At 37.8% G+C, this 28,000-nt stretch overlaps 1 protein-coding gene and 2 long non-coding RNA genes across 5 annotated transcripts in view; all 3 read right to left on the bottom strand.

Moving 5' to 3' along the window:
* Nucleotides 1–1,129: 1,129 nt before the first annotated feature.
* Nucleotides 1,130–28,000, bottom strand: part of LOC106090741 (phospholipid-transporting ATPase VA) — a 126,788-nt gene continuing 99,917 nt past the window's right edge. For 2 of the 3 annotated variants that reach the window (XM_013257026.2, XM_013257027.2), the window contains exons 7-16: nt 27,369–27,723; nt 26,074–26,775; nt 25,799–25,960; nt 25,570–25,738; nt 25,343–25,513; nt 25,096–25,281; nt 24,825–25,025; nt 24,570–24,757; nt 14,452–14,592; nt 1,130–1,659 (exon numbers count right to left, since the gene is read on the bottom strand). In XM_013257026.2, coding sequence (XP_013112480.2) covers nt 1,611–1,659; nt 14,452–14,592; nt 24,570–24,757; nt 24,825–25,025; nt 25,096–25,281; nt 25,343–25,513; nt 25,570–25,738; nt 25,799–25,960; nt 26,074–26,775; nt 27,369–27,723 — 2,324 coding nt within the window. In that variant the 3' untranslated portion in view covers nt 1,130–1,610. The remainder of the gene's footprint in view (nt 1,660–14,451; nt 14,593–24,569; nt 24,758–24,824; nt 25,026–25,095; nt 25,282–25,342; nt 25,514–25,569; nt 25,739–25,798; nt 25,961–26,073; nt 26,776–27,368; nt 27,724–28,000) is intronic. The other variant, XM_013257030.2, reaches the window with a different exon arrangement.
* On the bottom strand, nt 16,897–17,601 carry LOC106090742 (uncharacterized). Its single transcript, XR_001221886.2, has 2 exons — nt 17,239–17,601; nt 16,897–17,178 (listed from the first exon to the last, which is right to left on the bottom strand). It is a non-coding gene; the product is annotated as an uncharacterized LOC106090742 (long non-coding RNA).
* LOC131995664 (uncharacterized) lies at nt 23,455–24,371 on the bottom strand. The gene is made up of 2 exons (XR_009397535.1): nt 24,312–24,371; nt 23,455–24,173 (listed from the first exon to the last, which is right to left on the bottom strand). It is a non-coding gene; the product is annotated as an uncharacterized LOC131995664 (long non-coding RNA).

Below are 28,000 nucleotides of genomic sequence, written 5' to 3'. Positions count from 1 at the left end.
TCAGATCACTCACACCTTCAAGTCTTTTTTTGTTAAAAAATAGTTTTGTTTGAAATGTCAAAGCACAATGGCCTCTTTACATTTGCGATACATTTGTTTAACATTTACGAGAGCATAACCAGGCCTTAATTCTACTTAAATTCCCATAACTTTTCTATATTTTTTTTCTTAAAGGAAATTGTCTGGCTCTTGACAGCTGACATGTGATGGAAGGTCAAACAAATTACAGTCGGTAGATATTCACATTACCATTGTAAAGATTTATCTAAAAATGTGAGCGATCCATAGAACGTTTGGACACACAATTAACCAAAAAATGCAATCTCTAGCTAAAGACTTGTTTTCTTTTCTAAGGTTAATGGGATTTACTTAAGGGATTTCAAACATAAACACAAAACGGATAATTTTCATACACTAACTCTCTAACTCACTATCACGGCTAATAACAAAATTCTTTTTTCTTCTTTGCAAATATACAAAAAATAAGTTAGTTTCATCTTCATCCTTTGTTGTGGGTGAATCAACTATTCAAATATGTGGGTGAATTGTAATTATTATAAAAAATACGCATTCTTTAAATATTATTGATGTTACTAAAATTATTCCATTTTTTTTAATTAATATTAAGTTATTATTAATTATGTATATATGTATTTATAGGAATTTTTAAATACTTACATTTTACATACGAATACATTATAAAAAAGATTTTAGAACATATTTTTCAGTGTTACTTATGCAAATAGTTTTGCGAGAGCATTGGTATGATGGGTGTTTGTTTTTTGTTAATCTATATATAAGTTAAATGTATTAGAAAAGGTCATGGCTAAATGGGGAACAGGGGTCAACTAATGATGATATACATATTCTCTAGGTGCTAAGTGTACATGGGTAAAGTGTAAGTGGAGTTGAAATGGTTTGGCCAGATTAGGATTGGTCTTTGCTAATTATAGTGGTAGGAACACTTCACTAAGCCAGAAATTCTAGTAAATAGGTTTGTACACTTGGGATTGGATGTTCAAAATTAAGAAGACTTATTTGAAGATTGACAAAAACATATTCAATATCAGTTCAAATAATGAGAAAAATTACAAAAAGGTTAATCTCAACCAAGTGGCAGTATGTAATGTCGTTTATCGTACGAAAAAATTTTCGCCACATACACAATTTTTATTATCTAAGAAATATTGTGAGGAGGAGGATAAATCAAGAAGCACATTTCAAGTACCTACAGAAACAAAAAGAAAATACATTCATAAGTAAAAGAGGGAGTTTACGCATCCTTTGCAAAAGTTTTCCATGTTGTTACCAATGCCTACTTCGAATTACAAAAAATAGTTTGATTAGATGCCATATCCAATATCCATGGAAAAAGAACTTTAAAGCATACATAGTTTATATTTTATACATAAATAAAGGCGGCGCATTGGGCAGGATATTTCTTTGACTTTGATTGCAATTAATACATATATATATAGATATAAATGTAAAAAAAGAAAATAACAAATACACTGTCTTAAATACACATAATAAAAAAAAGTCGTTGGTACATTGTTGATGTTTAGATCTTATATATATATACATAAATTAATTGTAATGTTAAGTAATAATCAGGTAATTGATGTTATAATCTGATTCTTAGACCCATAATCGGTGATTCTGTAATGAAAAATAACACAAAAATGTTGTTTGTTAATATTTTATGAATAAAAAAATGTTTCATATTTTCCCGTACAGAACAACAAAAAATGTATCTTGAAATATTGTAAATCAAAGCACAAAAAGTCTATTCAAAATAAAAATGCAAAATCAGTTTGAAGAGCAAAGTCAACATCATGTACGGCCAAATTCAATATCAGATTGGCCGAATAAAAAAATTGATATGGTCAAATCCAACTTTAACTAACATCAGATATAATTGGATCAAGTTATATCTAATTAAGTTAAAGGAGTGGGCGACGAATGCGCATGCAACATTGTGGAACAGCGAAACGGTTAGTAGAACGGCGAAAATCCTATGGGGGAATCCAGATCGTGAGAAGACGAGGCTATTACTGAAAGGAAGCAAGAAGGAGGTCAGTATAGCTTTTGGTATCATAACGGGATACATAGGACTACGATTTCACTTATGTAAAATCGGTGCGGCAAGTGATATCATGTGTAGGGCATGCGTTGGAGCATTTCCTTTGTCATTGCCCGGCTTTCGCGTCTAACAGTTACCGGCACTTAGGTGGAACACAATATCAGACATGAACCAACTTAGGGGAGTGGCATTGAAAACAATTAAGGATTTTGTAAGCAGCACGGAATTCCTACATTTAAATTTTCTTTTTAAAGCTTACTTTTTAGTTTTTAGAGCGCACAACAAGCCGATTACTGGCTTAGGTGTATGTCCATAGTGGCATGGGGGATTAATATCTGCACCCTCTTTTCAACCTAACCTATATCTAATTAGATATAATGAGACACAATTTGGTGTCAAATCTGTCCTGAATTTTAAACTTTTTTGCCGGTAGTAATTTTAGATGTTTCTTATACTAAAATTGAGCTTATAAAATTGTTTTAAACACGTATTGAAATCTCTTATTCCAAAATATGAACTAAATAAATTGACGCTAAGTCAGGTTTATACCTGTCCAGAATTCAACATGAAAATTACCCAAATTTTTTTTTTTTAAATAAAACTTTACAAATTCTTAGAATTTTACGTCCTTATACACTAGCCACCGTAGCGAAGAGGTTAGCATGTCCGCCTAGGACGCTGAACGCCTGGGTTCGAATCCTGGCGAGACCATCAGAAAAAATTTTCAGCAGTGGTTTTCCCCTCCTAACGCTGGGTAACATTTGTTAGGTACTATGCCATGTAAAACTCCTCTCCAAAGAGGTGTCGCACTGCGGCACATCGTTCGGACTCGGCTATAAAAAGTAAGCCCCTTGACATTGAGCTTAAACTTGAATCGGACTGCACTCATTGATATGTAAAAAGTTTACCCCTGTTCCTTAGTGGAATTTTCATGGGCAAAGTCTGCATTTATATACTAATTTAAATAAATACAATTTTTATACCCTTTTGTTCTCTATTTAATCTAGAATTTTTGCAAAGTATTGGTTTTAAAGCATTTTTTTTTCATCCGATATACCAAACCAATTTGATATACTTCCGCTGTAACCGCTTAGCGTCACCGACCGTTAACCAACACTAATCTTATATATAAAAATCAATTGTTTGTTTGTTTGTTTCTTTGTATGTTTGTGTGTTCCTTATAGACTCAGAAACGGCTGAACCGATTTTCTTGAAATTTTCACAGATGGTGCACAATGATCCCGTGGTGAAAATAGATATCTGAAGAGGGGGCGGACCCTCCCCCTTACCCTAATCTTCAGAAACGCCAGATCTCGGTGATGGGTGGTGCGATTTAAGCCAAATTTTGTGTGCTCTCATATAGTACCCTAAAAATAAAAATTTGGTATCCAAATTTCGGATGGGGTACCTAGCCGCCCATCCCAAAAAACAACCCCCAAGCCGGTCATGTTTGCCGACTATGGAAATATGGGGCTCAAATTAAAGGTATGTGGGAGTAGACCCCGTATCTGATATCAACATTGGGGGCCAACTGTCTAGCGGACGTCCCACCACTATAACAACCCCCAAGTAGGACGTATTTTCTCACCAAGATAATTTGGGTCCTAAAGAGAGTGGAGCTAAATATTTATAGTTTTTAGGGCTAATACCCCAAACCGGAAAAATTTGCCGACTTTTGCAATAAAGAGTTTAAATGAGATTAGAAAAGAATTTGATATCCAATTTTGAGGGCAATGGCAATATGAGGTTCAAATAAATGATATATAGATATATGAGAATAGAGCACGTTGCTGATATATTTTCCGGGCTTGGTGTTTGGGGGACCATCCCAATCCACAAAACACCCCTAAATCGTGCATATTTACCGACCATGCCAATGTGGAGTTCAAATTAAAGGTATTGGGGGGGGGGTAGAGCAAGAATTAATACCCACTTTCGGGACCAATTTTCTGCGGGTCTACCCCTTTCCCAAAATACCCCACAAACAGCAATTTTTTAGTGACCATCGCCATATGGGGCTCAAATAAAGTTATTTGGGAGTAGAATAACCAAATGAAGGATCATATATTTAGGGCATCACTCCTTCCCCAAAACACCCCCCAACGTGTAAAAATTTTTCGACCATGCCAATAAGTGGCTCAAATGAAAGGTATTTGAGAAAACAATGGCAATATGGGATTTAAATAAATGGTATTTGAAAGAAGACCACGATGCTGATATTTTTTCAGAACCAAGTATCTTGGGAACAACCTCACTCCCGAAAACACCCCTAAATCAGACAACTTGAGAATATTGGGCTGAAATAAAGTACTTTAAGAATGGAGTACACCTTACATCCAAACTTTAATACGTAGTCCAATAAAGATCATATGGGATTCAAATAAAGACACATATATTGTTTAACTTTTTAGCCAAGCGATATACTATTTTCGTTGCAAAAAAATATTCCAAGGAAACTTTTGTTCCATGTAAAGTAAAAAAAGGCGCAGCGCAGCGGGCCCGGGTCAGCTAGTCTTTTATAGTGTCCAACAAAATTCTTTTATAGTGTTAAAGAAATTTGCCGAGGTTTGTCCCTTTTGTGAAGGCATTTCTGAACAGATTTAAAATTTAATTTGGAAAGCTGATAAAATTTTCTACACTTTTGCCGCGAAATATACTAAGGTGCAACTTCTGAGTCAAAAGTTATGCGGGCAATGACAAAGGAAATGCTCCAACGTCTCTTTATCTTCCCCGCATGCCCTACACATGCTATCACTTATGTAAAATCGGTGCGGCAGGTGATAGCGTGTGTAGGGCATGCGGGGAAGATGATGAGACGTTGGAGCATTTCCTATGTTATTGCCCGGCTTTTGCGTCTAACAAATACCGGCACTTAGGTGGGGACACTATACCAGACATGAACCAACTTAGGGGAGTGGCATGGAACACAATTAATGATTTTGTAAGTAGCACGGAATTCCTTACTTAGATTTTCTTTTTCGATAAAGTTTTTTCAATAAAGACTAATCAAGGAAAGTATTTTTTTACCAAAAAAAGAAAAAAAATATTTTTTTGTCACATTTTTGACTTTCAAACTGTATTACTTTTAACAGACTTATCAGGTGTGGACCGTTATTGCGGCAGAGTTGTTGTATATCCAAATAATGCATAAAAACCAAAATCGAACCACAAATGCCTTCATAAATTGCAAAATACAAGGCAGATCTCGGTCAAAATTGCAACAACAAAATTAAAAGTTGAATATCTCAAAAACCAGTGGAGAAATTGTATATCCCAAGCGGACTTTTTTGTAGGGATTTTTCATACGAAACGACAGCCCCAACATTTTTTCGGAGTACCGAGGTGACCAACTTTAGGGGCCTGTTAAGAGGCGCCCGGACCACTTAAGGCATTGCAATTTTGCACGAACTCGCTAACACTTCAGCTCCAACCATTCCAAATTTCAGAGATATCTCTACCCGTTCTCACACAGCATATTTTTTAATAGTTTTGTTTTCAAGAATAGATGTTACCAACGGAATGACTAGATTGGTACACCCCCATCCTATGGTGGTGGGTATAAAAAGGTCGAAGAGAGAAAACCAATAATTTGATTAAAATTTTTTAAGGATCAATTAAAAAAATAAGTGAATCAATTAATTTTTTCATTGAAAATTTCAATCAGGGTCGTAATCGTAAGTTCAGATTCAATAAAAAAATGATTGAATCAATTAATTTTTAATTGAAAGTTGTCTGAATTTCAATCACGATCGTAAATGAAAAAAAAATCCGTTTTCAATTAAAAAATTATTGATCAATTAACATTTTTATTCTCAATTAACTTTTTAAATAAACAATTTTCCAATTTTTGTTTGTTTCTTTTTCGAGATCGGAGTTTTTCTTTGCAAATGGAAAAGGAAAGCCAGAGATCGCAACACACACCAACTACTATGGGATGCGTTTCATCTTTGGTTAGAAGACTTTTCAACCATATTAGGTGTGATGGCTTCAAGGATCGTACGTTGATATGTTGTATTTGTATCGTATTTATTGCGAAAATGCCTCTATGATACAAATACCCCATTGACCACGCTCGACAACCTTGTCTATTAGCTGTACTTTTCCCAATCCAAGTGTTCGTGTAATGACAGATTTTTTGTCTGCAACAATTACACTATTGCCATGGTAGCACATGTTGGCAGTTGTATTGATGGCTTCGAACGCTAGGCAACGACAACGGCTCTCTATGTTGCTCCATGCCACCAGGTTCGAATCCCGGCCCGGCTCTGCCGAATTTTTCATTTCAAGTTCTTTTTTACCTCTTAGGGCGAAGATCATTAAAGCTCCCAATTTTTGTTTGTTCCTGTTTCGAGATATTTCGTATATTTTTTTCTGTGTAGCCACACTATCCAGAGACATGAAGTGTAGCATTAAAAAATATTGTCCAGACAAGCCTTCGTTTGTGTCCGGCTGAGTATTAACAGTAGGTGAATTTTTAAGCACCTTCTATTAGACCATAGCATCATATGCCTCAACGCATTATGGAACTGTAACTGCAGTATAAAGTCAGTGCAGAAGATATAGTTTTGAACGTCCAAGGATTTACAACAGCCCTCTTCCTGGTATGTAAGGAAGAATTGTTTTAAGTCCTTCCAAAATTATTGGATGGACTTAACTGACACTCTCCGACCTTCAAGATCGAAGGGTGTCAAGAAACATCCCCCTTTTTTACTGAATCATAACCGTAGACATAACACGCATTTCTGACATACAGTCGGACCTCGATTATCCGGAATGCTCGGAACCGGACTTTTTACACATGTACACATGTTTTTAATAACTTTTTCCTTGGTGCAAAATAACAAAGCAGCCAGACTGCCCAAGAAGTGGAACAATGTATTGCTTTTTTTTAAAGATATTTAAATTTCAGTTACATCTAAACTATTTTCCTTCCTAGTCTTATCTGTGATATGTGTCATATCTCCATCGGACAAAACAGCTAATTGGGAAGCATTATTACACCTGAGCGATCTTTCCATATCCTCTATGGTGAAATCGTTCGTTACATTCAATATATCTGTTGCATTGCGTGATCTATTTTATGTGTCATTTCTATATCTGAAACAGGAGTCGATACATTCTTCGATAATGACATTTAAAACTACTATTGCAACCCTGGCTCATCGGTTGAATTTATGTATATTTGCAGACGGATTCCACTACCATCTTTTATCTCTTATAGTTCGGAAACAAAATGTTTGTAATCCATTCTAAAAAATATTTGTTGAGTCACCTAAGCTTTTTTTAATGGATTTATAAATAACGGTAAGTTCGTTAGACCTCATTAAAGATCTTGGCCAAGCACAATAACGAACACCTTGCACTTGACAGTACCAGCAGCATAACCGCACAATAATGCAGTTAGCCTCTCCTTTGCTAATCTATAAATCCTTCATCACGGCATAACAAACTGTTTTATTGCAAACACTTCGAAAATATTTTCATCTCCATTATAAATTTGTCTTGTTGCTTAGTATTTCCTTAGGTGTATTTCCACAGTGGCATCGGGCGGATTAATATATGCAGCCTCTTTTCAACCTAGTTTTTCGCTTGAAATAATTTTTTTTTAATTTTTCACAAACTTATTGTCAACTACAAAGTCAGCTGAGGATTTCAGCCTTATGCTTGTGAATTTTATTTTACTTTTAAAACTTTTGCAACCAGCCGATAGAATATAGACATTTCGAACTTATCCTTATTTTGAGTAGAGTACTGTAGCTTTTTTAAATTTAAATTTTTAGATCTTCTGCGTTTTCCAATGCTTTTAAATTTTAATACCCACAAACAGACACTTCACATCTTTGATTTATTTTCATTTTGTTATTCAAATATAATGAGAAGGTGCGCTTATACTCCCGGAAAATGGTGGAAATTAACGATATAACGCAATGACAAAAATTCAAAAATATCTTGTCGATCCCGGATAATGGAGGTTCCCGGATAATCTGTACATTGTGAAGTACAAAGTGAGATATAGATTTTTTATATGGGGTTTTCCACCGAAGGATGGGGGTATATTCATTTTGTCATTCCGTTTGCAACACATCGAAATATCAATTTCCGACCCTATAAAGTATATGTTCTTGATCAGCGTAAAAATCTAAGACGATCTAGACATGTCCGTCCGTCTGTCTGTTGAAACCACGCTACAGTCTTCAAAAATAGAGATATTGAGCTGAAACTTCGCACAGATTCTTTCTTTGCCCATAAGCAGGTTAAGTTCGAAGAGCTATATCGGACTATATCTTGATATAGCCCCCATATAGACCGATCCGCCGATTTAGGGTCTTAGGCCCATAAAAGCCACATTTTTTATCCGATTTTGCTGAAATTTGGGACAGTGAGTTATGTTAGGCCCTTCGACAATTTGGCTCAGATCGGTCCAGATTTGGATTTGGCTGCCATATAGACCGATCCTCCGATTTAGGGTCTTATGGCCCATAAAGGTCACATTTATTGTCCGATTTTGCTGAAATTTTAGACAGTGAGTTGTGTTAGGCCCCTCGAAATCCTTCGTCAATTTGGTCCAGATTTGGATATAGCTGCCATATAGACCGATCCTCCGATTTAGGGTCTTAGGCCCATAAAAGCCACATTTATTATCCGATTTTGCTGAAATTTGGGACAGTGAGTTATGCTAGGCTCCTCGACATCCTTCGTCAATTTGGGCCCATAAAAGGCATGTCGCCGAAATCTTAGACATTGAGTTAGGTTAGACCACTTGACATAGTTCTGCATTATGGCACATATCGGTCAAGATTTGGGTATAGCTGCTATATAGACCGATCTCTCGGTTTTAGGTTTTGGGCCAGAAAAAGGCGCATTTATTGTCCGATTTTGCCAAAATTTGGGACAGTGAATGGTGTTGGGCCCTTCGACATGCTTCTTCAATTTCACTCAGAACGGTCTAGATTTGGATATAGCTGCCATATATACCGATCTTTCGATTTAATATTTTGGGCCCATAAAAGGTGCATTTATTGTTCGATGATGCCGAAATTTGGGACAGAGAGTTAAGTTAACCCCCTCCACATATTTCTACAATTTGGTCTAGATCGATCAAGATTTGCATATAGCTGCCATATAGACCGATATCTCGATTTAAAGTCTTGGCCCCAAAAAAGGAGATTTTATAATCCGATTTAACTGAAAATGACTTATGTTTGGCTTTTCGACATCCATGTTGTATATGGTTCAGATCGGTTTATTTTTAGATATAGGTGGTTTACATATATACCCGAGGTGGTGGGTATCCAAAGTTCGGCCCGGCATTACGAACTAACGCATTTTTACTTGTTTTGATAAATGTTTGGATGTTTATTTCATAATGCAAATGCAAGTTTGCCCTTGAACATTCCATTTAGGAACACATATCAATTAGTGCTGTCCGATTCAAGTTTAAGTTCAATGATAAGAGTCCGGGTCCGAAAGGCAACACCTCTTTGTGGAGAAGTTTTTACATGGCTGCCATACCAAATGGTACAATACCTCACAAATGTCGCCAGTATTAGGAGCGGATAACCACCGCTGAAAATAAGTTCTCGCCAGGACTCGAAATGGCCATCACAGCCACGCTTTCAGGACCATATCCTTTCCATAAAATTTTCTATAGTCAAATCACAAAGTGACTGCCCTATGTCCCCGATAGCCTCTCGAATTCTATATTTGATCGACGCTGGGCTGTTGATGTACACCTTATCTTTCACGTGGCCCTAAAGGAAGAAATCGCAAGGTGTTAAGTCTCTAGATCTCGGTGGTCAATTGTGGTCACGTCTTCCAGAGATAACACACTTTCAGTGGACTTGCACTTGCTATACAGATCGCTCCTTAGATATCTTCGCCATGGGATATAAGCCTTTTAATCTCTCCAGAAACCATTTCCCACCTTTCCATTAATGGTATCACTTTTATAGAAAGTGATCCAAAATGTGCGCCCTGCGCTCTATAGTCTACCGGAGGTTTTAAAGGCGAAGTCGGAGTCTGAGAATTTATACGGATTCGGATTCGGTGTTGAGGAAGTTTGCTCCGACTCTGAACCGCAGTCCAACTCCGGCCAAAAACTCCAACCCGCGGCTTTTCAGTGCGATAGTCCGCAGCTTTCGCACTGAAAAGCCGCCGATACCGGTATTTACTTTTAATCTAAAAAGTAAAATATACGCATATTAAACAAAACAAGTAAAAACGTGCTAAGTTGGGCCGGGCCGAATGTTTCATATCCTCCACGATAGATCGCATTTGTCGAGTTCTTTTCCCGGTATCTCTTCTTAGGCAAAAAAGGATATAAGAAAAAATTTGGTCTGCTATTAGAGCGATATCAAGATATGGTCGGTTTGGACCACAATTAAATTATATGCCGGAGACCTGTGTAAAATGTCAGCCAATTCAAATAAGAATTGCGCCCTTTGGGGACTCAAGAAGTAAAATAGAGAGATCGATTTATATGGGAGCTGTATCGGGCTATAGACAGATTCAGACCATAATAAACACGTATGTTGATGGTCGAGAGAGTATCCGTAGTATAAAATTTCAGGCAAATTGGATAATAATTGCGACCTCTAGAGATGCAAAAAGTCAAGATCCCAGATAGGTTTATATGGCAGCTATATCAGGTTATGAACCGATTTGAACCTTATTTGACACAGTTTTTGAGTGTAAGAATAAAATACGTCATGCAAAATTTCAGCCAAATCGGATAGGAATTGCGCCCTCTACAAGCTTAAGAAGTCAAGTCCCCAGATCTGTTGATATGACAGCTGTATAAGGTTATGAACCGATTTGAACCATACTTGGCACAGTTGTTGGATATCATAGCAAAAGACGTCGTGCAAAATTTCATTCAAATCGGATAAGAATTGCGCACTCTAGAGGCTTAAGTAGTCAAGACCCAAGATCGGTTTATATGACAGCTATATCAGGTTATGAACCGATTTGAACCATACTTGGCACAGTTGTTGGTTATCATAATAAAACACCTCGTGCACAATTTCATTCCAATCGGATAAGAATCGCGCACTCTAGAGGCTCAAGAAGTCAAGACCCAAGATTGGTTTATATGGCAGCTATATCAAAACATGGACCGATATGGCCCATTTACAATACCAACCGACCTACACTAATAAGAAGTATTTGTGCAAAATTTCAAGCGGCAAGCTTTACTCCTTCGGAAGTTAGCGTGCTTTCGACAGACAGACGGACGGACATGGCTAGATCGACATAAAATGTCGCGACGATCAAGAATATATATACTATATGGGGTCTCAGACGAATATTTCGAGTAGTTACAAACAGATTGACGAAATTAGTATACCCCCCATCCTATGGTGGAGGGTATAAAAAGAAAAGAATACTCTACACCTATCCTATAAGTGGAAATTGATCAATTTTAGTGTATGGCCGCGATATCTTATTCCGATTTTGATGGGAATAGCAAAATCCGTGCACATTTTTCATAAATCGAGCTATGCATATGAGAGCTATATCTTAATTTGAACCATAAAATTTCCTAGAAATATCAAGTCATAAGAGAGTACTTTTTGTAAAATTTCTTAAGGGTTGGTTACAGAATAACAACATCAAAAATGGTTTTATTGTTTTTCAAATTATTTTCCAGCCTGAGTTATACACTATTGCATGCGCTCAAACCCATTGTAGAAGCAATTATTCTACTCCAATTGAGACCCCTCCAAAACATGGTTATTGAACACTTCAACGGCATTTTCTGGGGACGAAAACCATTATTCACGCGTTTTTATCTTAATGTGCGGGAATAAAACGAGACTACAGGCAAAAAAGTTATTATGTGCCACTCAGAATTGGCTGTTCTGTGTAGCCCAAGCGATACAGTCGCCACATAACCAGTTTTGCCGAAGAAACAGGCGATCATTTGCTTCGAAGTGCTTCTTTCACGAATAACTTAAGTTAGATTTGGCCCATCTTCGAAGACCCACGAACTGTACGAAAGCCAGAGAGAACAAACCTTTTTTGTTCATGCAATATCGAATGTATGTTGGTGGAAGAAATGCACAAGGATGCACATGACGATCTTGCATTATAAGTTCACGCACAGCATCAATGTTCTCTGGCACAACGGTCGTTTTTGGACGACCTTTAAGGAATTCAACTTTGAGTGAGCGTCAACCACGACTGAATTCATTAAACAAGTTGTTTGCTATAGGATGGTGCTTTACCACCTAACAAAGATTGAAGTTCATCAATGCACTCTTGTCGTAATAAAACACGTCGAAAGTCAATCACAAGGCAGCCGGATGTACGTACCGGATTGACCCGATGAAGTCCTTTAACGGCAAGTGCTGCCACCTCAATGTACAACACACTGCTACAACAACAACAACGTCGAAAGTTGTGAAAAATGGTTGCACAAAAATGTTCACGAGTTAATTCCATTTTTTTACACTCATTTGTTTAAGTCAATTCGTTGTGTGTAAGATATGTTAGAAATGTCAAACTTTCCAATGGAAATTCAGATTGCTTGCACAAAACTTGGCAAATTTGCATATCTATCCGCAAGGTCACAAATGAATACCTCTTGCCAAATTTCGAAAACATCGGATATATGAGCATATGACCGCATTAATGCAATATTAGTCCAAATAGCACGAACATATATATGGAAGCTATATCCAGAAGTGAAAACCGAGCGATATGGTAGCTATATCTAAATCTGAACCAATTTATTAGAAACACACCTGGAATCTGGAGAGTCATAAGATAATCCTTCGAGCCAAGGATCGGTTTATAAATTATTATAATGTTGCAATAGAAAATATATATGGGACTTTTATCTAAATCTGAATCGATTTCTTCCAATTTCAATAGGCTTCGTGTTTAGCCCAAAAAAAATTGTGCGCAAATTTTGCATGATGAACTTAAAAATAATGTGACCTGTACTTTGCACACAAACGGATGTAGCTAGTTCTAATCAGAAAATGATTCTGAATCGATTGGTATTCCTATCAATGGGTCTATCTGTCTTCCTTCTCAATGTTACAAAGAAATGTACTAAGTTATAATACCTTGGGTGCACAACGGTAGTTGTGTAGGGTATAACAATAGGTACCACAGTGCGTATGAATATTTAGGCATTTGAATTGTGTTGTGTATACGCTCCGCAGTACTAGTAACAAACGATGAAGCTAGAAATTGAAGTTGATCAGTGATCAGAGTCTAAAAAGAAATTTACACTGCAATTGTAACGGTGTTGGTATGAGAAGATCTTATTCCTACGTATTTCACTTCCTACATAATTTTATAGATTTTAAAATGATTTTTTCTTACATTTGTACTTAGTAAAATTATAATGCTATTGGTTAATGCGATAAATAAAGCGAAATCTACAAAAAATTATATAAAATAAAAAAACACACAACTAATAAAACACAAAAGAAGTATTACAAATTCAAAAATATTTGCATTCCAATAAAATTAAAATAAAAAAAACTAGTAAAATTTTTTAAAAATTTTCAAGCCTTCTCATAGTTCTCCACATTTTATGACCATAAGAAATTGCTTTAAAATAGGCTGGAAAGATAGAGTGACTGATAAAACTAAGATAGTGCATGAACTTTTCAATTTTACGTGAGCTTACATGGTGTTAAGTGGTGTTTGCATACAATTAAGGGATTTGTGCGTACTATTTATTGCCGACAGGCCAAGCAATACGGACGAGCCCGAGGAAAGCATAAAATCAAGCATAAATCAATCAAAATTATTAAAAAAAATATATATGGAAAGCTCTATCGGCTTATTAAAACTTTAGAATAACAAAATTTGCGGTGCTTTCATATACGCTCTTATAAATTGACCATAATTGATATCGAATAAAAAGCGATTTGTATCAGGGATAAACAATATATAAACATATATGGGTTCAAACAATCTCATTTATCTCATTTAAAACGTAATGTTTTCACCATACCATTTAAGCACTTTTATAAACATCTAATCGATAGGTTTAAGCTTTTCGACTATTCAAAGGTTTCCGATATTTTTTTGCATCTTTAAAGTGCATTTCTTGACACAAATTTCAATTCTTTACACATCAAATCGGTCTGCAGTATAACTTTTGGCATAATTGTGGATAAGAACATGTGCATAAGAACAAAGTACGAACGAATTCATTGCTTGTATTGCAAAGTTTTGTCTTGTTTTTTAATTAACGTAAGCAACCATTTTTAATAGAATAGGTTAACAGAGTTTAATGCCTAGTATTCTATAAAAAGAATTTAAAAGTTTTTCATAATCTAGCAATACAGTGCAGAAAATATCTACTCGTTTATATATGCGTATATTATTAGTTGTGTGTTCTTTACCTATATATTGATGAAGCAGATGTTGACCGTGACCAAGTAACTAATAAACCCTCACCTCTATGGCGTTCACGTTTATTATGTAATAAAACTTTTGTGCTATCATCAGGACACAATGTAGTTCTTACAACGGTAAAGAGCAACCTGTAAAAGAAAAATATGCATATTTAATAAGTTGGAAAATGCGTTGGATGTATGCAAACTACTTAAGTGTTGAAAGGTAAAAATCAAACTTTGCAATCGATACACTAAGCACATTGTTTTATTAATTTATTTTCATTATAAACTATGCCCCTCATTCCGATTGGCGATGGCGTAGTCGAATTTCCAAATTTTTACAAAATGATATTATGGTTGTCGAAGGCAAAAACGATCAATATATAAAATAATTGCATTCTAAACTACATCCCGCCGGTTTGCCGAAAGAGTATGGAACCTACTTTTACATAATTTTTTTTTTTAGCTAGCGCAATATTTTTCTATTATCAAACTGTCGAAGGCGAATAAGTTACAGAATACCACGACTTGCAGATACCTTAGACACTGCAGAGAAAATGTAACCTGTAGGTATGCCTCTAGTAAGCAAATTCTTTAGAAGTAGGCCAGAAAGGCAACAGATGGTCACAAAGTGCGTGGATGCTCCAAAATTATGTATTCTTATATAGACTTGAAGAGGTCTACCGCCTTGCCTTTGTTGGCTAGAACAAACAGCGCAGTGTATAATCGATGCTATATGATTTAAGTTAGTAGCGGATATAAGTCTGGTAATTACAGGGGATAAAGTCGTATAATCAGTCAACGGATTGAATTAATCGATGCCCTTCCTGGTGGTTCTGGGTTTGGGCCTAATTCAGGGTGAAAAGACACACAACTGTTGCAACAAATCTTAGATTTTTATCCAGGAAAGCCTAAAATCAAGCTTGCTCTAATCTACAGAGAACGTGGGCAGAACGTGAGGGCTCAACTGGAGAACGCTTCTTCGTCACTAGTGGAAGTATCCTAGCGTTGATAAGAAATCGAGCTTGCTGGGCTCACTCCGCTGCCAAGAAGGTTGAAACTCTCCCACCACTGGTGGGATCGAAGAAGACAGATTGTAGTAGCTCGTCTAACAAAGGGCCCACCGTCCACTAGGATAGAGGTGGCGCCCATGCTGCGGTCAATGGTCCTGGACCAGTCGTAATAACACCAGTGGAGGCTGGTTTAAGTGAGGGGCAGTCTGGCAGTATGTCAGGGACAGCGTCGGATGTGGTGAAGGTGGCTGCGCCGACTTTCTCGGCCTGGAGGAGTCGTCTGCCACATTTCGACGGACCTTCTTTCTCGCGGCAGGCTGCTTCCCTCTTGAAATCTGTCTCGTCAGACTCCTGTGAAGAAAATTAGATCAACCGAGGAGAACCAGCCGGAGCCGTAACAGAGGCAGAAAGAGGTCCCTGGAGTAGTGATAGATGCTACCTCGATAGTCCGGCAGGTGTCGTTTCAGGTGAAAATATTTCCATTGGGGATGTTGCTACAAAGAATACGCTCAAAACACGCACAGGTAACCCAGCTCACTGGAAGCTATTGGAAACCGGGCTAGTCAGATTGATGCTTTCAGATAAGTGTAGCAACGACGGTACAATGTTTGATGGGAACCATAGGAAGATAGACTCAAAGTAATTGATTGTGCCAGCGAAAACTCTAATGATTTCTTGTTCTGGGCTATTGAGAATATTGAGACCCTATGGCCAGGGCAAAGATCAGGGTTTTATCGATAGCTGATTCGGACCGTGGCAACAGTATAGACCCCAACTGAAGCTACTGAGTCAGACCTGCTGACGTTGTTGGCGAGACAGAACGTCGGGATCTGCACAGACAGGTGGAAAGTTCTTTATACAAAACTCTGTGCAGAAAGCGGTGGTCTGATTCTAAAAGCATCTATTAGCGAGGATTCGGAACGCTATCTGAGGTATAGAAAGTACATATTAAAGGTAGGATTTCGGTTTCGCCATGTCCGGCTTCCAAAGTCAAATGAGGAAGCTAAGAGTTGTGCAGATTAATCTGCACCAATCCGTGGCTGCCTCGCGTGAACTTCTTATTTCGCTCTACTGATCACATGGTGACGACAAGTATTGCAGGAAAGAAGAGCTTGAATATTATCCTTCAATCTAATTACAGCAATGGTGATTGACAACAAGGGATCCCAAAGTCGATTTTGACTAATCTATTATTCCAATTTTTGTGTAAAAAAGTCGAAGTTGACATTCAATGATTAAAAAGTCCAATAATCGATTTTGAATTCAAAAAGTGGAAAAAAAGCTGCACAGGGAAAAAACCTCCATAAAGATACAAGTTTTGCTTTGCTTATGTTGCTGCTAGGTAAGAATTGTTTCCAATTATTCTGAGATGCGTTTGGGTACTTTATTCTCAAGTGCTACGATTCATTGCTCTTTGGTTTATTATTGTTGCCATAAATATATTTTTTGAATTGAATATTTATTTATTTCATTGGTAATATCATTACATGGTTGAATCGATTTAATGAACTTCGGCAGCGGTATTCAGATGGTAATAACAATTCGTGCCTTATTGAAGTAAAATTTTAGGGATTATGTCCCTATGAGTGTAAGATTCAGCTTAATAGTTGTATGTTTATGGAAGCTGAATTTTGGCACAAAATTCATGGGCTGTAAAAGACTACATCTTTTCAATGCCTCCGTTAAGACTGCTGGAATTCAGCCTTAATGTCCGATATTGCTGAAATTTTGAAAAAAATTTCATAATTTCTCACCCCAGCCCATATTTTGATATAGCTACCATACAGATAGATGTCCAGATTAAACATCTTAAGCATATAAAATGAGGGTATGGTCCATATGAATCCCGATGACTGTCTTGCATGTGCAGGCCCCATACAAGCGTATCCGCATTTATCGTTTTTTTTTTTTTTTTTGGCAAGCGGCAATTTCCCATTTTCATACATCATTTCACAAAAGAAATTTTTTCCACCGAATTTAGCGAAGTCTAGATGGAATTTAGAATAGATAGAATCCGATTTGGTAAAGGGGCTCCGTTTTCATGTTTAATGATGACGACAACAACAAAATGACGGATACATAAAATCGAATAGAATAGAGAAAAGTTTGTATTTTTTTGGAGTTTTAAAGAGGAGGTGATAGAGAATAAAAATTCGTTACTCATATGTGCAGTGAAATGTGATGTTCTACTTGGTGTTTAACATACAGAGTAAGTTGAAAGTCGGCTAGGATATATAGCTTGAATGCCAATACAAAAAAGGGGAAAGAGGGCGGAAATGTGGAAACTTTTGCAATAAGCCATATTGGCTTTAAGATAGCGGGGTGGTTTTGATATAAAAATGCCGCAATTTTGCATTTAAAACTCTTCTTAAACATCCCCTTATGAAAATACAAACAAATTGTAATATCTATATCATATTTTGTTTAGAAAATTTTGTAAATTTTTGACAAAAAGTCGAAACATCTACTTTAAGTAAAAGACGACTTTTGCTATTTTGGTAAAAGTCGACTTTTGCCTAAACCGGTGCCTAAGTTACATTGCTCCAAGTGTTCCTGTCGCAAATTCCGCCTATGTTCGTAGCCCACCCTGTTTATTTCCAAATTCAGCTCGCTAATTCTGGGGTTAGTGGGGTCCATGCAACGAATCCCGCCACGCTTGTCTGCGAGTACCACTACCTGCGCCGGGAACATATTCCGACGACGAGGACGCAGAAGGCGAAGACGACGACGCTTGTGACCCATTGCTGGCTATGTTCGCACAGCAGCTTGCAACATATCCAGTATGACTATACTTCCGTAGTGAAGTGAGGTCAGAGCAAGATCGGAAATGTACCTACTCCATGCACGGGTAACACTTCACCGACCGATGATGGAAACGGCTCGGGCAAACCGAACAGAACCAGAGTCCGGGGTTCGCTTCAATCCCGGCACGGACCAGAAGCGTATGGAGAAGGCACTCCGGGATGTGCTTCTCCCATGACACGTACACTGAGGCGGCAGCCCTTGCCGATGGAGGGTTTTATCAGTTCAATCCGGCACGTACAACCGGCTGCCATGGGATTGTGCTTTCCGGGACGCTCGCATGTCCCTCGGATACAAAGCAGGGGGGTTTTTCACTTTCTTGTGCCTATTGGTTTTCGATGGGATTCTCGGCTCCATCGAGGAGGAAGGGTGAATGTCGTTGCCTATGTTAATGACGTCGTCATTTTGAGTGGGGGCTGCATTCTCAACTGTCAAGGATATCATTCAGTGGGCGCTAAGGAAGCTGTCGAGATGGGCGAGGGCAATGGTGTTGGCATAAACCCCAGGAAAGCATATTGGTGACGCGACAGACTATGTGTCGGGCGGATCTATCTTCGATGGCTTTGCACTGGGGCCGCCCCGCCATTCTTGGGTCCCTCTATCTACACGCATGGGTCAAAGCTGATTGGGCGCACCGGGGCAGGGGTTTTTATTTATTCATTAACCGAATATACCAATAAGGCCCATAAAATTATTACATACATACATTCTAATAACCTGAGTATAATACATAATTAAATTAAATTGACTATCTTAACCTATAGAGACGAAGTTGTTGTTGTAGCCACATTTTCATGTGGAGTTGGTGATCCTCGTCAAGTTCCTGTGGGTGAGCAAGCCCGTTCCGGTCTAAAAGACCGATTGATGCGACCATTTCCTATTTAAAGGAAGTAAAACGATGCAAATCATTCACGTCAAGTATGAATAAAAGTGGACCCAAAATCGAATCCTGTGGTACACCAGAATGAAGAGGAAACAAACTTGAGTTTGCAACATTCAAAACCACAAACTGAGATCTGCTACTTAAATAAGAAAGTATCAGTTTGCAGGCAGATGTAGGCAAATTGAAAAAGATGCAATTTACTAAATAAACAAAATTGATGGAGATGAAGGCTTAGGCAAGTCAAGAGAAACCATTACACTGCGTTTTCCGTTATTGCATTTTCTCAGATTGAATCTGTTAGCTTGAGTAACAAATGAGTGGTGTTGAGTCCTTCGCGAAAAGCATATTGCATATCGTGTATTCGAAGCTGCGATGATTGTAATATATGATTCTTCATAATGTGTTCAACAATCTTAGAAATTGCGGGAAGTATGGAAATAGGCCGTAAATCATCAACCCTCCTCACATGTTTCGCCTTAGGAATTGGCATAACCCTAGCAATTTTTCAGGCCAAGGGAAAATAGGAAGACATCAAAATAAAATTAACCAAATTGAAAATAACATCAGAAACATAAGCAAACGCTGTATCAACAAAACGCATTGGAATACCATCCACACCAATTGACCCAGATTTCTTCCCACTAATAGCTTCCATGACTTCAATCTCACTCACACAGCAAAACGAAAAGGAAGAGTCAGTCTCCCCATCATTTGACAATTGAGAAATATAATTGTGTGTTCCATCATCTTCAACAAAAAACTCATTAAATTCGTTTACATCAAAATCAGCATTAAAGTTATCATCACCAACACATCCACAATGTTTGAGGACACTTCACATACCAGTCGTATCGAGACCCCAATAAAGTCGTCGAATTACGGACTTCGCCTTATTCCTATACTTGCAACACGTCTTCCAATTTTAATTTGATCTACAAAATAGTAATGCAGAGTCATAGCAAAAACAATTTCCCTAGATTCCATCCACCTTTCATTACTATAACGTATTCTCTTCTTGGCTGTGGGAACAAACGAGAACAAACTATCAAGGATAGAGGAAACTAGTGAGCATTTAGTGTCAACATCCCTGGCGCTGAAGGCAGCGTAACGGTCGACATCTTGCAAAAAGACATCCGAGCCAACCCAGTCGATATTCTCCTAGTCATGAAACTCGAAAAACTCAGGTAGCGGCTGAAAATTATAATGAATACATGCATGTATAAGAGAAATGGTAAGAAACGGAGGGACATTGTACTTGATCAGAATAAGAAATTAAAGAAATATTACTAACTAACATGAAATCAATTGGAGAAGAAGATCAGTACATTAAATCTAAATGTGTAGGTCTAGAGTTTTTAACCAGACTTAGGTTATATCTAGTACAAAGAGAACGACATATAGAACGACATCCAGAAGGACTCCATCGGGTCAATCCGATACGTACAACCGGCTGCCATGGGATTGCAACTTAGTTATAAATCCAAGTAAAACTAAGTTTGTACAATTCAAGCCTCGTGGTTATAGATCTGGTGACGATATGTCCTTTTATGTCGACAGGACAAGAATAATTGAGTCGGCCACTGTAAAATATTTGGGCATGGCTTTAAGCAATAATATGTTATGTGATGCTCACATTAACGAAATAAGGTTTCAGCTGCAACTGGATTTTTTTTTACAAATTTAAGTCCAAACTGAATCCACCAACTAAAGAGTTAATTTATAATTCACTTATTCATTCGCATTTAACTTATCTTCCGATTATACATGGATTGAAAAATAACAAGCCATTAAAAATTTTACTGAGGGCTCAAGCCCTCACCCTAATATATATATATATATATATATATATATATATATATATATATATATATATATATATATATATATATATATATATATATATATATATATATATATATATATATATATATAGCAATCACGACAATATGGGACTCAAATGAAAGGTATTTAAGATTAGAAAACATATCTGATATCCAATCGTCGGACCAAGTGTTTGGGGGACCACCCCAACCCCCAAAACACCCCTAACTCGGACATGATCGGTAAGACCATGGCAATATGGGACTTAATGAAAGGCATTTGCGAGTAAAATACGAATCCGATATCCAAATGTGGGACCAAGCTTCTGGGGGTCCACGTCTTCCCCAAACAGGACTTAAATAAAAGGTATTTGAGTGTAGAATACGCATCTGATATCCAGATGTGGGGCCAAGTGTTTGGGGCCGCCCATCCCCGAGAACACCCCAAAGAGGTTAAATTTGTGACCATAGCAATATGGGGCTCAAATGAAAGGTCTTTAGAAGTAAAGCACCAATCTGATATCAAAATTTGGGAAAAGTATCTATGGGGCCAACCCTCCCCCATAACAATGAAAGGTATTTAAGATTAGAAAACGAATTTGATATCCAATTTTGGGGCCATGTGTTTGGGGGACGCCTCATCGTGTAAACTCCCCTTAAACCAATAGCAATATGGGGTTTAAATAAATTGTATTTGAGAAAAGAGCACGCTAATATTTTTCAGGGCCAAGTGTCTTGGGAACCACCTCACCCCCGAAAACACCCCTAAATCAGACATCATGAGAATATCGGGTTGATATAAAGTATTTTAAGAATGGAGTACACCTTACATCCAAACTTAAATTCGTAGACCAATAAAGATCATATGAGACTCAGATAAAGGCACTTATATTGTTAAACTGATAGTCAAGCGATATCATTTTCGTAGCATGGTATTTCACTAAAAGCTCTTAATAGTCAAAAATATATATTCAAAGGAAAATTTTGCTCCATATAAAGTAAAAGAAAGCGCAGCGGAGCGGAACCGGTTCAGCTCAAATTTACTTATTTTCAACGAAAAATGGGAAAACTAAATTCATTATTAAAAAAATATCTTGTATCCTGGTTGACAAAGGAATATCAGGAAAACGAGGTATATAAAACACAGCTCAAAACACCAGCACCATTGAGAGTAGCATTACATCCTTCAATATCGCGTATTATCTCTTTACCGTGACTTTATTACCGTTTAAAATCTTATACTTCGAAATTATGTACTGCCGACAAAGCTTGACACAGATAGTAGTCCGAAAGGAAGCAGCCGGGGTAAAATCATCGTTTAAATAAACGCTGTTAGTACTGTCGCTAAATGTAGTTCCCATGACATCACAAAGTCTGAGAGTAATTTTTTCATGATCCGCAACGCTATATAACATTACTAGTATGTTTCCCATGGCAACCGGTTGTACGTACCGGATTGACCCGATGGACTTCCCCTCAGGTAGCCCACTAATTAATAAATCAGCACGATTCAATCTAAGATATTTTAGAGACCGCGTTTGCCTCAAAACCATTAATACGCTCGTTGCATTCATTAAGGCACGCACTTTCTTCGCTTTTTATATAACCAAAGGCCAGTTTAATGTTTAAAGTTTTGTTTTTCGCCGTAACCGAAACGAATGACCCTAGTTTTGAAATAAAGCGGGGAATAATACTGGCAAACAGACGGTGGATTAAGTAAGAAGTTTAGAAACAAGACCATCTCTCGACAGACGAAGACCACACTATACAAGACACTGATACTATCCGTGATGTTATATGGTTCTGAGGTATGGGTGCTGTGAAAGCAGACGAGCATAGTTACAAATATCAAAATACAACGGCTGCGTTGGCTGGGTCATGTTGTCAGAATGGTTTAAGAAGCTCCAGCAAAGAAGTCTTGAAGGCAAACACAGTGGTACACGCCAACCGGGACGACCTCGATGGAAAGATCAAGTGGTGGGAGACACCTCGAAACTTGATGTCAGAGCGCAGAAGATCGAGGTGTTTGCAACGCTATTCTACGTTCGGCTAGTGGAACTCATCAAACTTCTTGCTAAGGTTCCGCATATCATCAGCAATCCTGTCATTGTTATGTGGATTAGTGAGGTTATGTTCAATTAAACACTGCACAAATGAAAGCGCTTGACTTGATTACTTTTAGTGCAATAAGATCCTTATCGGATAATTTAGCACAAGACGTATGAATCCATTTCGAACAGATCTTGCAAGAAATACACCCTTAGGTCGTAGTAATCACTGTGTTGCAAGTGTCACAATCAACAGTTTTAGCACCCGGCATTTTGCAAATAAATAAAAATCAGCAAAGAAGCAAGATGTAAACCGCAGCAGCAACAACAGCAATCGCGGAACAGTTATAAAGCAGCAACAATAGCAAATTTTCATACGACAAAGGTATCAAATGTTATGTAATGTTCTTCAGTAATATCCCCAGCAGAAAGTAACACTTTAATTAAAATTTCTATTAATTCTGATTTAATTATCGGTAATAGCAAACGCAAATAAAAAGCAACGCTTAAAAGCAGTAAATAAAGCAGAAAAAGCAGTGAAATAATCAGCTGAGTTGTAAAACAACATTACTTAGGCGTAGGGTTGCCAACTTTTTTGTTGAATTCCTATGAATTAGGGGATCACGGAGACTCCTGGATGGGTGCAGTGTCTTTCGGGCAGAGATTATCGCGATCTCAGGGCCTTCGATGTGATCCTGAGTCAGGAGCGGCGGCCCTCTCAGACTGTCACTGCGAGTCGCGGGAAGGTCGAGGCTTGGCGGCAGTTTGGGGGGTGCTGTGCTGGGTTCCGGGCCATAAAGGAGTGGCGGGTAACGAATCGGCTGACGAGCTGGCCAGGTTTGGTTAGCGAATGGAGTCTCGGAGCGCGACGCTGATGGTAAACAAACGTGCTGACTCAGCTTGGGCTAGCGTTCTGGGCTGCAGAGTTGCCAAGTCCTTGTGGCCGAGGTTCTCCGGAACTAGGAGAAGGGGTAGGATTGTGGGTGACAACATTTTCTCTTCACTGACCTCTCTAAAGTCTCTCGCCCCGAATCATTCTGGAATTATGCAAGGGTCTGAGATGGTGAGGTTCTCTATTACGTCACCAAAACAAGCTAGAAATGCGTGGTATGGCTACCGTTACGTTTCGGTGGAAAAAGTTATACCAGAAAGTGCGTAGCACCTATGATTTGATTTGCCAAGTATTTTTATATGGAAAAGGAATGGACAATTAATCATATGCACCCATTTTCAAAAAATGTAATAAAGAAATTATTTTTAATGGTTAGTTTGCATTATGGGTGTTATACACTATATTCACCCCATGTATAGCAAAAACTACTTGGATCAAGCCCATTTAATTGCATACTTTTCCACAATTAGTAACTTAAAGTTCAAAAAACTGATATGTGAAACTGACAAAAATTTCAAACTTTTATATGAACCGTATTTGAGTTGCAGTCCATTTATTAGTCAATGCTGTTGAGCGTGCCGTTGCATTTTTTTAAATCACTATTCCAGTTTGACTTTTGTTTCCTTCCAACGTTTTGTTTTAATCTTTAGTTAATTAATATCTTACCGTGGCAATGTGGCTACAACTGCCGATAATATAATTACAAACCAATGTACAGCGGACGCAAAACAACGAAATATCACCCAGTAACTAGAAGGAAGGCCGAAACAATTCACACACATAGAGTTGTACACGATGGAAAACAAATAAAAAGAACCCAAACTAAAAACAATAGAGAGCACATGAAGTATTGTCTGCAAAGAAATAGAAAATCAATTAGAAAATGTTAGCGTAGCTCTTGTAGGTTAGCTCAAAATTTACCCATGAACGTATTTCAATAACTCCATGCAATAAATTCGTAAATAAACAGGAAGCCGTTATAGTGGCACCAAATTCCCATATACCAACGTCTGAATCAGCATAGGCACATAAAGCTATAAAAAATACTATCAGACTTTGATAGAGTGCATCCAGAAGCACTATCCAAAAATCATGAGGTTTATACGCCAAACCCAAGCGACCCTGCGAATGAATGACAAAGTGTTAATGGCCTACACAAAACTACAAATGCCACTCGTTGCAATCTATTTACATTTTTATACAGATATGTATTTCTAAGTAGTAAGTCCTCTGGCACTCGTTGATCATAGACACCAATTGCTAAAGGCGGCAGCGAGGTAAATACTAAATTATACAGCATTAAATACATTTGATCCATCATGACAGAGCCGGAAAATCCACAATACAATTGGTACCAGAATATCAGAAACACAAAGGCCTATGGAAGCGAAATAGAATTAATGCCTTATTTGGTAATGACTCTTATCCCGAAAACTTACAGCGTTTTTATAAAAGAAGTAAAGAATCATGCGTGACAGGCGATCATAACACCAATAACCGTGAGTGACAAGTAACCGCTCTAAATATCGAAAACGAGCTACTGTAAAATCAGCAGCCATTACTGCTTGCGTACCCTCTTGACCTGAAATGCCAACTCCCACATCAGCCATCTGGAAAGATAAGGTTCTAGATGTGACCCCATTATGTTGACCAGATAGTTAAATACCTGTATCATGGAGACATCATTAGCACCATCACCAATGGCTAATGTGCACAAACGTAACTCTTCCTTGACTACTTTCACCAAGTAGGCCTTTTGCAAAGGAGTTGAACGGCAACACAGTACAGATGCACAACTTTTAGCCAATTTAAGGAAGGGTCTTATCAACTTTGATCTAAAATTGAAACCATTAAATATGTGACTAACAAGATACAACACCTGACCTACTACTTACCTTAAATCTAAGATGAAGGTCAATGTCTTGCCATCAACCACAAGGGCACGTGGTTTCAAGCGATGGTTGCGATCAAAGGGTGAAAGTTTCGTCTCAGACTCAATTTCGTTCAGATAAAAATTTATGGCGGATTCTGCTGCATCTTTGGAACGGGCCGTTAATCTATAAAATAGCAGTTTTAACATCAATACACGGCAAATGAAAAAATATATCCAATAATTATTCCTAAACTGTTTTTTTTTTGACACTCAAGTTTGTTTCGCAAATAAGCATACCTTATGAGTTCCATTTGTTGTGTAAATAGTTTGGCTGAATACGCAATGTTGATGGCTGTTTCGGGTTTGTCTCCTGTCAATACCCATATTGAAATGCCGGCAGACAACAACGATGAGATAGCTTCGGGCACACCTTCTTGCAGGCGATCTTCGATTCCTGTAGCACCCAAAAGAGTTAGATTACTTTCTAACTTTGCAAAGGAGTCACGCAAACGTCGGTCTCGATTCTCCATTGACATTTCAATTTCTTGATGTCGCGTCCACCACTCGGTGTATTCTGAAGCATTAAGATTTCGCTTGGCCATAACTAAGATTCGCAATCCATCACGGGCATAATGATCTAGCTGTTGTTGCGTTTTCTCGCGTATTATGCCTTCGGGTGAATTAGGCGAGCATGGCGTCAGGACGGGCATAATAGATGTATCAGCACCTTTTGTATACAGAACAATTTCTTGTGTTCCAGTACGTCGAACCACAATTGACATACACTTGCGGCTTGAGTCAAAGGGCAAGATTTTTAATACTTCATACTCTATCAGTCCTTTATTGGGCACACTGACCAAAATATGATTAGGACTGCGATTTACAAGGCAGCAATCATAACTGTAAGCGGCATTTACTAACGCCAATTCATCGGGACTTTCAGCTTCAAATAAGGGACGTCCATCTGGTGTTTGATATGTGAGTGTATTTTTTTGTTGTCTGAAAGTTAAAAGTTTAATTTCAGATATGTATGTATCAAATTTCGTTTGCTTTTCTTTAATTGTTTTTAGGCTGTGTCTTGCCCTGTCCCCTCCACGAAAAAAATGATTTGTTTGCATTTTTGAGTCTTTTTTCCCATGGTATTTCATGAAGAACCGTACTGCTTTGAAGTGTTTGCATACCTTCACATTTGTATATGTCTTGCGTAAATGTACACTACATCAAAATACCGGCAGCTCTCCACACCAAAACTTCAAAGTCAGATTTGTAATCTATTTCTAAAAACATTTCGTTTGAGTCCCATGTTGTCTGTATCGGTCACTCGGTGGGAGTTTTACACAATTCAAAAGTCAATATACATATCTTTTGGGCGAATATGGAATGGGGTTAAAGTGGGGTTTGAGTTTTAGGTGTGGTCGATAAAGCAAATATTCTAACTAAATTTAAATTTCGCACTCTACTTTTAAATTTCCCTTCCCTTCATTACAATCTAATACTATTGGAATCGGCCTGTATGTCCGTTACCAATGTTATGTCAGATTCGTGTTTTGTGTTACTACAAGAGTAAAAACAAAAGTGTAACGCTTACTTACTGTAATTTTGCGGCCAAACGTTTCGCTTGTGTCTTAGAATTAAGAAACGTTGTAAGACTTGTAATTTTTGAATTAATAGCCGCCTTTGCTCGTCCTGTGGGTGAAATATTGTTTGACAATGACTTCATTTTCATTGGTGGCGACTCTGAGGTAGGCGTCGATTCAGCTGAACTGCTTATTGGCGATAACGATGGTATGTGCGATTGTGTAGGAATGTTAAAAACTAAATTTGGTGGTGGTGATGGTGTAACTGATCTTGATTCGGCTAGGCGTATATAACGATCCGCTGGTATGGCGGAAGCCAACTTGTTGTTTGTGGCAGATAGATCATTTTGATCAGCCGAAGCTTTAACAGCTACGAAGATAAAAATTTGTAAAAAAAAACATTAGATTAGACGTTTTATATATATTAACAAGTATATCCCTGCACTCGAAATTCGAGCGCTACTTATAATCTACAAAATGTAAACTGACCTCCTTACCTATGGCTTCTCATCTCTATCCACAAAAAAACATGGCAATTGCATTTATTTTACGATTGGTGATGCCCCTCCCTCCCAGAATAGTCACTTTTTTGCTCCTTTTGTTTGATAGTTTGTAGAGATTTCATGATTTAAAACATAAATACTATG

This window comes from Stomoxys calcitrans, chromosome 3 (genome assembly GCF_963082655.1).
Source record: "Stomoxys calcitrans chromosome 3, idStoCalc2.1, whole genome shotgun sequence".
NCBI lineage: Eukaryota > Metazoa > Arthropoda > Insecta > Diptera > Muscidae > Stomoxys > Stomoxys calcitrans.
The sequence above is the reverse complement of the archived record's forward strand: the minus strand, read 5'-3'. Positions and strand labels throughout refer to the sequence as shown.